This window comes from Anas acuta, chromosome 22 (assembly GCF_963932015.1).
Source record: "Anas acuta chromosome 22, bAnaAcu1.1, whole genome shotgun sequence".
NCBI classification, from domain to species: domain Eukaryota; kingdom Metazoa; phylum Chordata; class Aves; order Anseriformes; family Anatidae; genus Anas; species Anas acuta.
Window position 1 is genome coordinate 6,457,902 of NC_089000.1, and position 15,059 is coordinate 6,472,960.

The 15,059-nt window shown below is 43.6% G+C and overlaps 1 protein-coding gene across 11 annotated transcripts in view; it reads right to left on the reverse strand.

The window, feature by feature from the left end:
- The window catches only part of CAMTA1 (calmodulin binding transcription activator 1), a 323,903-nt gene that overhangs the window by 222,155 nt on the left and 86,689 nt on the right, over positions 1-15,059 (reverse strand). For all 11 annotated transcript variants that reach the window (XM_068658408.1, XM_068658402.1, XM_068658398.1 and 8 more), the window contains one exon: positions 13,892-13,959. In XM_068658408.1, the coding sequence (XP_068514509.1) occupies positions 13,892-13,959 (68 nt within the window). The remainder of the gene's footprint in view (positions 1-13,891; positions 13,960-15,059) is intronic.

The window sequence follows — 15,059 nt, forward strand, 5'->3', positions numbered from 1 at the left end:
CTTCCCCGCCTCCGTTTGTGGCTCTGCTCTCAGGCAGGAGACTGCGAAGCACAGGGTGAGAAGGCAGGGAAGGGCTGATTTATTCCTCGTGCGTCAGCACCTCGGCACCAGAGCTGCAGGCTGGGTGAGTGACCGGCTCTGCCGCTCACAGCAATCAGAAGAACACCCGCCAATGATTAAGCTAAGGCAAACAGGAAACGTTTATCTTAATTAATAAACTTTTCTTCCCCCATAAACAATGCCAAAATCTCACAGAAGAACCATGTAGTTTTACATGCTGTCAGTAAATTGCAGGCAACAAAAAAGGCATGGGGAAAGTTATCTGAAGATGTTGGATTTAAGGTACATTTTTAATTAAAACAAAAAGACCAAAGCTGCAATGCAGCGTCATAAAGCAGATAATTTTACAGCTGGATGATCTCCCTCTGATGTACTTGAAAACCATTTTTAAGTGACATAAAGTTTAACATACCGGTACATCTGCCTACCCACTAGATTCAACATGGAATTTAAAATTTAATTATATTAAAGTATTGTTACAGTGCGCAGAGCAAGAGTGCCAGCCAAGTGTAACTCTGTACGAATCTTTGCCAGATTTTTGTTTCTCAGGACTGAAAAAAAAAGTCATCTTAACCCTTATACCTATGCTCCCACAGCTTTCACATTAATTGCGTACCCACCAACCCCCCCATGTTTCATCTGAGCACGTTTATTCACCTCTGCAGCACCTCTGGCCCCCACTCAGTCCTGCAGCACAGCGCGGCACGCAGCAGCAGAGCTGCACTGCGCTGCAGGCACCTGGCAGCCAGGTGAAGCCGAGCTCTCTGCCAGCTGCACAGTGCAGAAGAACCAAAAATCCAAGGGCCTGTGCTCCCGGGTATCCCTAAGTCTGCCTAGAGGCACATGTCCACTGATGAAGGTGATGGTGAGAAGATGCACAAAGTCTGAAATGCCAGAGGGCAACACAGGCGAGGCACAGGGCTCCTTTACGAGATGCCCAAGCCTGTCCTCATCACAGAACAGTTTCAAACCTAAAGCACTGAAATACTGAAGGCCATGCAGCGGGCACTGAGGTGCTTCAATCCAACCACCAGAAAAGGAAACACCACGGGCTAGTAGGGGACAAAAGCAAGATGTAAGGAACAAGCAAATTATATTTAAGAGCAAACAAACAAACAAACAAATTGTAGCCATGTCAGGGACTGCTCTCTTTTCACATACGCGACACAAAAAAAAAGCAAACGCACCTGGTTGTGAATGTATCGAAATAGCTTTAGACCTTGAATAAAATTAATAAAACCCTGAGTCCACGACGCAGCCTCCAGCCCTGCAGCAGCTGCTTCCTGGGCAGCTGTGCCAGGCGAGCCCATGCCGACAAAGCCAGGCACACAGAACATCTTTGGGGGTGCAGGCACAGCCCGCTGAGTATGATGGAGCAACGCACTGCAGAAGCCATGGAGCCCACCGTCAGACAGCACAGCCTCTGGGCTCTTGGTTTCTACCTAAACTCGGCGCTGGAGACCTGACAATTCATCACAGGCACTCCTGTTTGTTCTTGGATCCGTACGGAAGTGGAAATACCAGCACTTCGTATGGTTGAGTAAACAAACATAAAATATTAAGAGGTGTTCTCTATATCTACAAAATTTGTGAATCCAGGTGGGGTTGGATCAACTACCAGTATTATTAAGCGTATCCTGAGCTTGATAGGATTATTAGCAGCACCCTTTCATATCAGCTTCCTTGCAGATAGCCAAATCCAGGCAGCGGGAACTGCACTGCCTGCTGTTGTATTATGCACAAGGAGTTTCCCACAGGAGGTAAATACAAGCACGGGGACGTACAGATACCGCAGAACCAATCTATACCTACAGGAAAATACATACAGCCACAGGGAACAGAATACCACAGACATAATAGTCCGTGGATGAAGCACAGAAAAGCAACAGCAGAGGAAATGGAAAAATATGTCCCTAAGTACCTGACGGTGACATTATGAAAAGGACAGTAATAATTAGTTTTGTTATAATGTTGATGTTGCAGAACCCCAGTAAGGATTGTGGGGCTTTCGAATTGATGACTTTGTAAACAGGAGTGTGAATTACAGGAGACCAATCTGAATTAAAACCGTCAGCCTCGAGAGAAATTATAGCAGACTGCAGAAAGCGAGCAAGTGGCCGGCAAGATGAATCAGAGAAGGAGCCGAGAGCTCCGAGCGTGACCCAGGAGCACAGAGGGGCGAGCAGCACCGCTGCACAAGCTCCCTCCTGCAGCACAGAGGTGCAGCACAGCCGGGACACCAGCTCATCAGTCATTGTCCATTAGTCAAATAATTAAACCCTACAGCGCAGCTTACTTTGCTGATTGTATCCACAATTGTCTGGAACAAATAGGCAGTTGGCAATTTGGAAACAACATGTCTGAAATAAGGAATGTTGCCTATGAGCTTTAAAACAAATTCACGTGGAGAATTCACCCTGGGAGACGGGGCAAGTGCAGGACGTGGCATGGGATGGGGTAAGCCCTGCAAGCACCGCGCCCTGCAGCAGTCACCGTGCTCCTGTCAGCAATGGCACGTGGTAGGGGGTCCGTGGGGGCACACCACGTACGCACTGGGTTTACCTGGACCCACACAGCCCTCCTGCCAGCCGGCATCCCTCCACGACAGAGCTGAGGCAGCAAGGCTCAGCTGCCACCCTGTCCAAAACCAGTGAAACCTGGAGCTGCTATGTGCTCACGGCTATTTCCTACGCCATCTCAGGGAGTGTAAAATGAATGGATTTGGACATCTAGCCACAAAGAAAAAATGCATGTGGTTTGTGTAGTGTTAGTGTCAACGATACCAGCTGATACGGCATCACAGGAACATCAGGCTACTGCCACAGGGGGAAGGTCAGTCTCTGCTCTGTAAAATTAAACCAACAGCACAAAAGTGGCAAGAACGAGCAAGTACAGGTGGAATCAAACATTCAGACTATGCTTATTTTTTCCGATCAACCTCTATCTCCACGATTTGCTATCAGATCAGGCTGCATTTGACCTTGCTTTCCTCCTCGTTTGACCTTGCTCTCTTGCAGTCCCTGGGAGCCTTCCCCAGCTGCCACGGAGGTAAGAGTGGCCAAAATGCCCTGTTCAGATTCGCTGCTGTCCTTAGCTCATTGCCGCTAAACTTCAGGGTTTGGTATCAGAGACGTGGGGCATCAGGGGCATTTCAAAAACAGCGAGAACCATCACAGTGCAGCCAGCCCATCACATGCCTCAGGCAAGGAACAGAAGCCCTCCATGTCCTCTTCCACTATTGTCTTTTCATACATCTAATCCCACTCATGACATTACAGACTGGAAAATCTTTCCATTTAAATGCAAAACAGATGCAACATGTTAATATGCTTAAATGAAGTGATGCAAAAGCATCGACTCCATAGGTAAGCACAGTAGGTGACCCTTACTTGTTTTAGCTCTCCACATTCCCATTAAACGTTTGTAAACCACTCCTATGGATCTTTAGCCCACGGTGGAGGTTCTTTCCCTCAGAGCTCCGAGCTCCCACCGAGCACTCTTTGGTGGCAGGTTTGCAGGATCCTTGTACTTTTGTACAGAACAAAGCAGGAACCCACAGAAGAAACACACACTGGGTTTTCATCTGCATGGATGGACCAGGAGTGGCAGAGACCTTGCCACTAACTACTGAGCTCTTCATAAAACATTCATCTCCCCAGCAGGAGGAACAGGATGTACCTGAAGTCCTGGAGAAATCCCACAAGCAAAGAGAAAGGGAAAAGGAGACATCTTAATGAAATGAGAGCTGCAAACAGCAAAAAGAGATAGACAGAGGGTAGAAGATGCCCATTCAGAATATACTTATGAGCTTCCAGCCCTCTCCATATTGAGGGCACATGGAAATGCCTCCTTGCCTCCTTCTGGCTGTACAAAAAGGGCAGGTTTGGTTACATCCTCAGTACCGCTCCAGATACTTGTGGATCTCAGATGTTTAATGTTGAAGCCAACGTGACCCAGTGAATCTCCCTGAAGGCAAATCTCCATGTGGCTCCTAAATCTGCTTCACCCCTCCACTAGCTGCGATGAGTGAGTGTTGTCACAGTCTCCCACAATGAACAATGCAGGTTGATGCTGTGTATCCATTTCTCCACATGCAGCAATAATATACCTAAAGGTAGTCTCGATTTTAATGATGTTCATAGGTCTCAGCCTCATCACGGATCATCTTAGTGCTCCTGGCATCCCCTTTGGCTTCAGTGCCAAGAACAGTGACTCAAACGCCTACTGGGCAAAAGATTTCACCTTTCCTGTTGCATCTCTGGCAACAGCGGCGAAAAACATCCCACAATTGCACCAGATCGTATCAGCTATAAAAATACGTTGTTCAAAAACCTCAAAGAGAAGAGGAAGAAAAGAAAACAACCAGAAGCTAAAGCTACTGCCTCATAACCAGAAAAAAAGAAAGCCTCTTGCTGTTCAGGTGCAGTAGGATCGGGACTAGGAACTCGTACCTCAAGGGACAGGACCTTCTGGGAGAAAATAAGGAATAATTACGCAATTCTGTAAATATCCACCAAGACCACAACCTCTTTAGAAGAATTCGCTAAGGACATCACGAGCATAGCAGTGTGCATATGAACAGCATGTGTATCTGTCAAACACACCAGCTACCAGGTTAGCAAATTATTCTTTGTTCCACATGAAGATAAAAGCCTACTCATTACCTACAAGCACTCTCATTCAGTACAAAAATCAGCCTCTGTAGTCAGCTCCTCATCTTCTGACAAACACAGTTTGTTACACAAATCAATTTGTATTCTTCAAGTGTGAATAGCAGGTCCTCCATTATGCACAGCTCCCCTCAATCAAGTTCTCTGGCTGTTCTTCACATACACAGTGCTGAAAAATCCTGCTCCCAATTCACGATTTTTTAGCGTGCACTTACTAATATGCCAGAGTGCAATTCACATCATGCTGTATTTATGATTAATATTATACTATTAACGCTGCCCCTGTCTGAAAGGGAAGTATCCACATTCTTGACATAATGCATGCCTTTCCGTTGCACCTTGTGTGTCCGTCCTGATCTCTGCTGACTAAACACGGGAGGCTATGGATAGCCAAGGCGCTTGGCTTCAGTCCAGCATTTAAATTTCAGTGCCAGGTTTCCTGGAGGAAAAATTCTTTGTCAATAAATAACCCAATAAATAGTTTATTTTTAATCAGCTCATATTCGCAGGCCATTAAGATGCAACAAGTAGTCTCAGACACTTTTTGTATGTTGTTTTTGATGCAGAGAATGTATTGGAAAAGTGAGAGAATATCATTAAAGGTTAATTACAAGCAACTTAAAGGTTATTTTTGCATATCTCACCTCCTGGACAAAGGATGCTTCTTCATTACCATACCAGAATATAAATTAAGTTGTAAACCATTTAAAATGTGACATAGATTTTGTTACTTTTTAAAAACAGTACAAATATCAGGCCCTTCTGCAGCCTTTACACATCACATAGACAAGGGTATCTCCAAAGTAGTACCCACCATAACGGCAATTAAACCCTCCCTACGTCTTGATACCCTTCAACCTTGAAGCACAAAGTACATAAAAGTATCAGATAGCCTGGTTCTGGCCACGAGCAGCACAAAACGATGCATCTTTTACTGCATTTTTAATCTTTTTTTTTTCACTCTGAGCAGGACCAAAGCAGCTACAATCTCATTCAGCTCATAGTCCATTAAACCCAGATCACACAACCCAACAGGAGGACTCACTCGTGCCGAGCAGCCTTTGAAACCCTGAACAACCTCCTGCTCCCCATCACATTTGATCTAGAAATAATCAGGGCCTGGACAAATTCCAAATGCCACTTTTGTCCCCAAAGTAATGCTACATGTTTTTGTGGACCTTATCTATGGATGGGAAAAGCTTACCAAGCCTGGCTACAGGAAGACAGTAGTTTGCTGAATAATTTAATCACGGTATTATCAGATAATTGCTTTTTCTGATGATTCTACATTTTTTAGGGTTATCTGTCTCCACAGCAGGAGGGGCAATGCCGCAGAACTCCCTCCTGATCCCCACATGAAGAGGGGCAGTGGGGAGGGGAGATGTCCCCACGAAGGGCTGGGCAGGCTCAGGGCACTGCTGCAGAGCAAGCAGCTTTGAAATGAGGCGTGGTAGGAGCCTGACCACTGCAGACAGGCAAGAGGTGGACGGAGGCCACCTTCAGCATCCACGACAATTGAATCCTGTCCTTAAATGTACGTGAATATCTCACCTTACTTCTAAGTCTGCCAGCGTTGTCCTTCACAGTGATGCCACTCTCCTGTGTTGCTGGTTAAATATTAAGCGCAACAAGCTCTCCAGTAGCACCAGCTTTAACCTGCTGTCCTGGCTGAATAATTCATGTGAAGCATTTGAATGAAATACTTGAAGACAATGAACAGATCTGGGCCAGGCATCCTGATGGTACCAACAATTCTGCTATTAGGTCATTTTAAAACAAAAGGAATGGGCTGTTGAAAGAATTTATTATTGGCTTCTCAACTCCCTGGGACCACAGGAGCTAAAAACCTATATGAATCAGTGCCTAGTAAAACCATCCCTGCACAGTTTATCCTCTTCAGGGAGGAAAAAAGAAAAAAAAGAAAAGAAAAGAAAAAAAGGGTAGGAAATACTGAGAGCATTATGAATTGAGAGTCATGAAATCTTTAAAGTGTAAAAAGCGATGTGCCATATTTAGCAGGGATTATGTCAAGTAGCATCCCAAGCTAGAAAAAGCTGACAGCTCACACATTTCCTTTGATGGAGGAAAAATAGGTCATATGAGACCCCAAACATGTAAACAGAATTTCCAACACCGTAAGCTGAAAACCCAGAATTTCAGCATCATGCAGGGGTATGGTTGCTAGTTCTATGTATGAGCTACATGAGAAACTGAGGACCCTAAAAGCATGCCTTAGACATCTAACATGAGCTCTTGAGTACTTTTATTTGTGCTCACCAGGACTGGAGATCAATGGATCCTCCGGAATGGATCACAAATTCTGTGCTGTTGTCTTTTCACGGCCTCCAGCTAACACGTGCTTCACCTTGCTGCGCAGCCTTCAGCCTCATGAGCCACCTTTCGTTTCAGAAGCCCCAAAACAACCTGGCAGCAGCAGGTTCTCAAGGTTTCTCAAGTATAATGTTGCAGAAACGCAGTTCTGCTGCAAAAAAAAATGCCAGTGTGGCACTTCTTCAGGTATGAGCAGAAATGAAAATCTTGAAAACTACTCTTGGAGCTTTTTACTAACTGCACCAAGTTTCAATGTCAGGAAATTCCAGGGCTTTTCTTCAACAGCTCAATCAGGAGCTATCAAAAATAGGTACTAAATTGCTATGAATGGTACTGTCTCTTATTACCGAGTTGAAATACCAGGGAGAATTACAGCTACACTTCTGATGTGAACTAGCAGCCAACTAGGTTGAGTTTAAAAGGGTAATTTCCTTACGCATCTGTGCAGCCCCGGGCCTCGTGCCGCCTTCAAAATGCTGCAGTTGCAGCCAGTGAAAGCAACCAAGTTGAGAACTATGCTGGTACTACCTGGGAGGAGCAGTGGCAGCTATTTTGTGTAAGGGGTTGTGGATCCCTATATATTTTAAGTATTTCTTGAGTTTTGAGATTTTTATAATAAACATACATCAAAAAATATATACAACACATGCTCCCCCCACGTTATAAATAACTGAGTAATTTCACTGAGAAAACTACAACAAATACCCAATACAACACAACAGCTTCAGCACAAAGCACACTGGAGAGCTGGCTTGCAAGGTAATGACCTAACAGTAAATTAATTCTAAAGCACAATTGTTTTCAATCTTCATTTAAAACCAACCTTAGTTAATCTCACTTTAATGACATAGGAAATGGAAATTCCCTTAATAAAATAAGTTATGAATATTTATTACCCTATTTTTTTACCTGAAAATTGAATAATTCAATTAATTTTATTATTAATTATTTAATATAAAATTAATATACTGCAAAATTCTAACTTATCTTTAGAAGCCTCTGGCAATTTCTGATAAAAATGGCTATTGCAGATATAATGTAATTATGATATATGTGTGTACATATATACCTGTGTACATAGATACACATATAAAACAGATCATATAGTCCAGCAGGACTCTCACTAAACTATTTCGAAGCCCTGAACAACCTCCCACTCCCCATAATACGCATGTGCACACAAACACAAAGCACAGCACTGGATCTGCAGCAGAGGAACACAGCCCCTGGCAATACACAGGGAAATGGCCAGGAAAACACAACCAGAAACCGAAACATGGGTAGGGTCTGGCAGTGAGAGCTAACGGGTTCCTAAACCACATTTCTCACCAAGTTGCCCCAGCTCCACAACTCCTCTGAGACTTGGAAACACGTGGTAAACTTTTTGTTGCTGCTGTTTTTAAGCACAGTACCAAAGCCGTAGCTGAGGAGCTCCCAGAAGCAGCTCCCTGACCTGGATCAAGGACGAGCAAGGGACAGGGGGCAGGGGGAGGCCCGGCAGCACCTGCGGACACCCCACTTGCTGCCCCTCGAGGGGAGCAGGACTGGCCCTGTCCCCAGCGACTCCCCTGCTGCAGACCCCCAGCTGGTTTGCATCCACCCCTGCTCGAGCACCACGAGGACCCGGCACAGCAGCCAGGCTTTGCTCTGCACGCCGGGCGGCTCTCCAGGGCAATGGCTGCATTGCTTTTCACTCGTACACCCCTCCAGGCATCTTGCTGGAGCAGGTACTTTATTACATTATCCTGCCATGCTCCCTCTAAATCTCATTGTGGATGGGTCCCCTCCACTTCAGCCTGGGTACAAGCCCATATTTAACATAGCAAATTGGATTTCAAAGGAAATTTCAAAACTCTGGCCAGCAAAAATCACTAAAAATAACAGAGGAAAACGATTATTGTTTTGAGTGCATTTCAATCAGCAAAAGTGATTTCTAGCCAGTCTAATGTGATCTGCATCTCCTATTTCAGTGACCAGCGTCAGCTAAAGCTGAGGTGAGTAAGTGGCAGAGCAGTCCTTGCCCAAGACACTACAGGAGTGACGAAAGTTGGGTTCCATATTTTTCTGTGTCTTGCTCTGCTTGGAATGTCACTGGGACTTGAGCTGGGTGCAGCTTCACTGAAATCCTGGCTTACCACAGAGCATGGAAGTTATCTGCAATTTCCCATAAAATCAGAAATACCAGACCTTTCTTCCCTGAGCTCGTCCTTCACCCAGCACACAACCACCTTGTGCAGTACAGCAATGCTTTCCCATGCATTTTCCCTTGAGCTCAAATCATAGCACACATCTTGCCTGGTTTTCATCTTGTTTGTGTTTCCCCCAAAAACAAAAGGCGCTGCTCCTACTCCAGTCCCACACGTTTCATCCTCCTTCAGCACCGGCATGATCTCATCCATGGAGCCATCCCCTGAGAAGGATTCCGAGCGGTAACACAGGGCTCAAGCGCACCTCTGAACCCAAACGTGCCACAGAGTTTTGCTCAGCCAGCTCCATGACCTTGAGGTGTTGGCAGATGACAGCACCGCCCTCGCCCCTCTCAGCGAACAAAGAGCGCTAATGGGTAAGACGAACCCTTCCCGTTCCTAGCCAGATGCTACAAACGGAGCTAAGCCTTTTTTGTTGCTGTTGTGATGAACTGGATCCTGACAACTTTGTGATTTATTAGGTCAGAATTTATCAGTAGGAAACGCTGTACAGCCTACTGTCCTTGTCTATTAAATGAAAAGCAAGGCTTGTTTTCCTTAAGCCAGGAGAGAGAAATTAAAATGCTAAAAATAACCCAGTAGGTAGCAGAAGTACGACTAAATTACCACAAATAGATACTGACAGTATATGCAAATTGCTATTGATTTGTATGAGTATACTGCAACTGAACTTTTTTTAGTTCTGGAAATATTAATCATTGCCAAGTCTCACTGCCTAAAAATGGCATTTGGTTTCTTTCAGGGCTGAAAATCCGCATCTGGGAATTTCCCCAGCCACTTCACATATTAGTACAAATGATAGCTTATCGCAGTGTCAGCTTCTTGAAACACTTCCCGAGAAACATTTATCTTCCAGGCTTTGCGAGCAGCACAGCAGAAGTTTTTCGCTTACCCTCCGCCTGCCGACATCCAAGCCCGCTCCCACCCCCAACCAGGCGGCAGGACGCACAGGAACGCACCCCAGCAAGCGACTGAACGTTTCAGTTTTCCAAAAATCTGTTTCAGCCTTGTTTTAAGCACATATTTTATCTCCAGATTTCTCTCTTACAGTCACATTTCAGCAATATGTGCTGGACCCCACCAGATGACCACTAAAATGTTGTATTTTAATGGTATCACTGGACCCACTGTAACCCACGCAACCATGCCCACCCAAGCACCATCCACTTAATAGCAACGGTTCCAGCAGGGATCTGGAGATACCCAACAGGGTCTGGACACACCACACATTCCAGGACATGGCCAAACCACAAACAAAGCTCCTGCTACGAGGTACAACACAGCTGATCCAGAGATGGGTTACGCAGTACAAAGTCTAAATGCAGTGCTGGAAGAGGCAAGCACAGGAATCAGGACAATAACAACCATCGGCTGGAGGAAAAAATATGACTTTACTCTTAATATCTGATAACGGAATACTCAGTAATACATGAAACTTACTTTTCAGAGCACTAGAAGCTCACTATTTCTGAGTGTCGTGTAGAAGGTTGAAACACCCAAATGCCATTCCCAGTTGAAAGACTAACCTTGCAGCTTATGGCCATTGCTAAATCTTCAGTTGTCTGTGCCTTACTTGTGAAATACAGGTGAAAATATATTAGGTAGTACAAATATTTTTAAAATACTCTAAAATGTAAAACAAACTTCTAAACTATAGAAGATACTTGGAAGCAAATAAGCAAGGTATCTTCATGTAGCAGAACTTCCTAGATTAAGTCACCTTTGTCATTGAAATTCCAATGAAAATAACGATTAAATTCTACTTGATAAATAAATATCAATCTACTTATTTATTTATTTAAAAGATTTGCATTTAAACTTGGAAACGGCAGAAATTTCAGTATTGCTGCATTAGCAAAAAAGCTCCACTAATTCACACTGATGGCTGGAATACCCATTGCAGATCATCTGGCAAATTATCAAGTAACCAAACACCATTACAAGGAAACATCAAGGTCGATGTATTGTGAGAGATACTGTTAATTTATGTTGATAAAATGGAGAGCTCGAAAGACAGTTTTAATAATATTTCAGTATACTTATTAGCATATTTTATCAACTAGAGTCATTCAACAAGAAGTTTCATAAAAAAGCAGTATTAAAGACCGTTTTCTTGTAGCTCCCTTAATGTCAACACAATGGCATTATATGAAGAGTCCTCCTCCATCCATGACCAAAACAGTATCTGACTGGTACTGTGTTTGAAACACTGAAGTTTCCTTGTGAGAAAGATCAAGACATTCAGCAACTGCAGGCATGTAGGTGTTGCTTGAAACGAACTCTTTCCTCTTTTACCACCCTATGTATTAATTCAGCAATCAGAATTTTCAGAACTTGCTGCCTGGCAGGTCCCACCACACTGAATCAGCCCAGTGAGGGCTCCTTTACTGGATCACAATGAAACCCTATCCTATTCAACATCCACGTATCTTATTCTGCAATATCCAAATTCTAGGATATGCAACCAAGCATGAGATTGCAATTATCCACATTTACAAGAATCCTAAATAATATCAGGTTATACTCTTAAAACAAAGGTTGAAAGATATTTTTTAAATGGGCAGACATCCAACAGACAAGTACATTTTTTTGTGCACAGAATAGTAACTTGGCAACTTTCATCTCTTTTTCCACATAATATAACAGCTCCTGGCCAAGAAAGTCCTATAGCATATCCCCAAAGCACGTGCCTGCCCAGTGCTCTCCTGTGCACACAGCAGTGGAGGCAGCAACCTGGTCCTGAAGTGTAAAGACCAACAGTTCTCTTAGAGTCAGCTACAGCAATTCATCTAGTACTTATTCCTCAAATCATACTATATATCATTGTATTAAGAAACTCTATAAGTGTCAGTGGTGCAATTCATTTTTATTAATTTTCTAAAATGAAATTAGCAGCACCCACAGCAGCAAACAAAGAACAGAGAATGTTCCAGTTCAGCGCAGGATCGATGTCATTAATTCTTTAATACCAAGAGCCCTGATTATATGAACTCAGCATTTAAGTACTCCAATTAATTATAATAATAAAAGAAATTTTTAAAAAAATCAAAACTAACTCAACAGTTTCAGAAGGTCCTTGAGCAGCCATCACAACTTTCCTTCTCCTGGGACGTTATTTCTTTCAAGTGTAAACATGCAGGAGGAAGGTATTGTAATATTAATAAGAGAACTATTCTCATGCATTGCCTTTAGCAAACCAAACTCTTAAAGTCATAAAACACTACTACAAACACATTTATAATCTCTTATCTCTAATGATGCCATGTGTATCCCAACTATTTAATATGCTTTCTGACCACTTAATAGGCTTGTCTGGCAAAGGTTCAGCAAGAATTATTTTGTGTTATTTCTGAAACTTGGATTACCAACCAGGCCAGAAAATAACCTTTTCTAATATTATCATATTACCTGTTATACTGCAGCCAAGAAGTGGAGTGAAACTGAGCATTTACACGCTCTAAAGACAAAAAGAAAATGAGACTCACTGCTGTCATCAGCAGGACAGATCCATTTACAGGTCCACCACTACAGCAGCTTTGGGTCTTGGAGAACCACTTCAGAAGACAAAATGTTTCAAATTTCTTTCCTTCCAGGTGTTACAGACACATTTTGACAATGATAAGCAAAAGCATTACTTAACAAGACCAGAAAAAAAAAAAAAGGAAAAAAATGAAAAAATAATGAATCCTATCTAATTTGGGGATAAGGGAGCACGAGCAGTAGTCTGCTATTCTAGACCTGGGCATGGCTGAACTGCAAAGCTTAATTTGTGCAAAGCTCCTCAGAGTCAAGCATGGAAATGCATCATGCATCTCCTTCAACTGCACCACACAGACAATTCCACATGCAGGGGCCACCCAAGCTAAACTGCTCCTGCCAATCAACCTGCCATTTTCAACAAGAAAGAGGTGGATTTGGAATAAGGAGAAAAGAAAGGAGGAAAAAAAAGGCAACACTGGAAAGCAAGCATCATTTTTTCTGTTACTGACATGCACTGAAACTTTGTGAGTCTTAACACAGCAGAAATGCCAGGAAAACATCTGTAGTCTAAACTTAATGTATCAGTCCCCACGGGGCTGGAGAAGTTAAACATTTATGGCAGTGAGAAGACTACATGACATTTACTGAATAATAAAGTGCAAACATGTCTGTTAATTTGGCTTTTTGGGATCTCCTCACCATCAAACACTTAACCCTAACAAGAAAAACACCAAAAATGCAAACAATCCCAGAGAATGCATTTTAAACAGGCAAAGCACAAGGGAAGGCTTTGTGCTTTTTTATTTATTTAAAGTTCGAGGCTGCAGGGAGTATTGTCAAGATAAATAGCCTACAACCTCACTCAGAGTCTTTTAAATCTGTTCATCTGAGGGGATACAATTAAATGTTGAACAATCAGGTTAAAACTTTAACCTGTCAAGATTGCAGCTGTTCTATTTTTAATCAATCTGATTTCATTCAATAAAATGCTCATTAAGTCAATTAATGAGACTTTGGTGTCACAAGCCATCAAGCATGACTGGGAGTTTTTACTTTGTGGCCAATGAATTGATTAGCAAGTCAAGTAATCAGTGGAAATAAGTCAATGTACATTTTCACAGGCTGAATTATTAGCAATGTTACCTTGTTTTAGGGGAAGTTGTTAGCCATTCTTCATGCTTTTCAAATGTTATTAAATAAGCTGCAATTTCCTGAAAAAGAAACGTAGAAAAAAAAAAGTTATTTGCATGGCTGTTTTGGAAACACTATTTATTTATTTATTTATTTATTTATAAAACACAGAATCCTTCTGAATGTCTTCACCTCCAGCAAGGAACCTCCATCTCCACAAGCCCACTTACAGGTAGGTACGCAACTTAAATTAGTTTTTGAAGACTTATTTGTAAGTTTCCCTATACTTTTGCATTAAAAGTTTCTGCAACTTACAGCAAGGACAAGGTACTTCCTTCTGTGAACCAGGATCATGAAATAATGAACGTTGCAGAACAATTTTATGAGTAAATGCACAACTATTGCCTATTTCCCACTTTGGATCAGTTGCACCACCCGAAAAATGCAGACCCAGACCAGAGGCTGAGGCTACAGTGGTGTACCTTGTCAATTTGTGTATCTACACCACCAAACCCAACCCTAAATACTAAAAAGAGATACAAACGAGGAAAATCATCAACGTTTTCTAACACAGGCAGAACTTGGGTACCGCCAGAACTGGCCCTCAGTGCTCCCGAGAGCCCGGCCTTGCATCAGGAGGCAAAGGGAAGACAGCAAAAACAGGGACACTTGGAGCTAAGCCAGATACTTATAAATAGAACAACAGCACTGCAGCTGGATTACTGAATTATTAATCACTGCCATAAAAAAGCAGCGGGTGTCACCAACCTAAAGTCACTGCGGCTGCTCGCAGGAACGGCACGGCCTGTCACTGCCCGACGCACCCGTTCGCTTCAGAGAGCTCGGGGCGCTCTGGGGGCTGTGTCCCACCTGTGGCGGAGCTGCCAGGGCCCCAGCCAGGCCAGTGGGAGCACACAATGGAGCCTTCAGCAAGGCCTGGCCTCTGGGCCTCACGCTGCACCAGTCCTGGGGCAGCGGCCGCCTCAGGGCCCTGGGCCGCTGGCAGCGTGCAGGGGGCCGCAGGGAGGTGTGCTCAGCACCGTGTAGCACTTCCATTGCTCCCGTCCAAAACCTGACTCCCAGCCAAGCACAGAGTTCCCCTCTCAGGGACCTGGAATAGCAACAGCTACACAGAAAGTCGGCAGAGCTGGCTTCACCGCTCAGCTGCCTGCAATCAGAT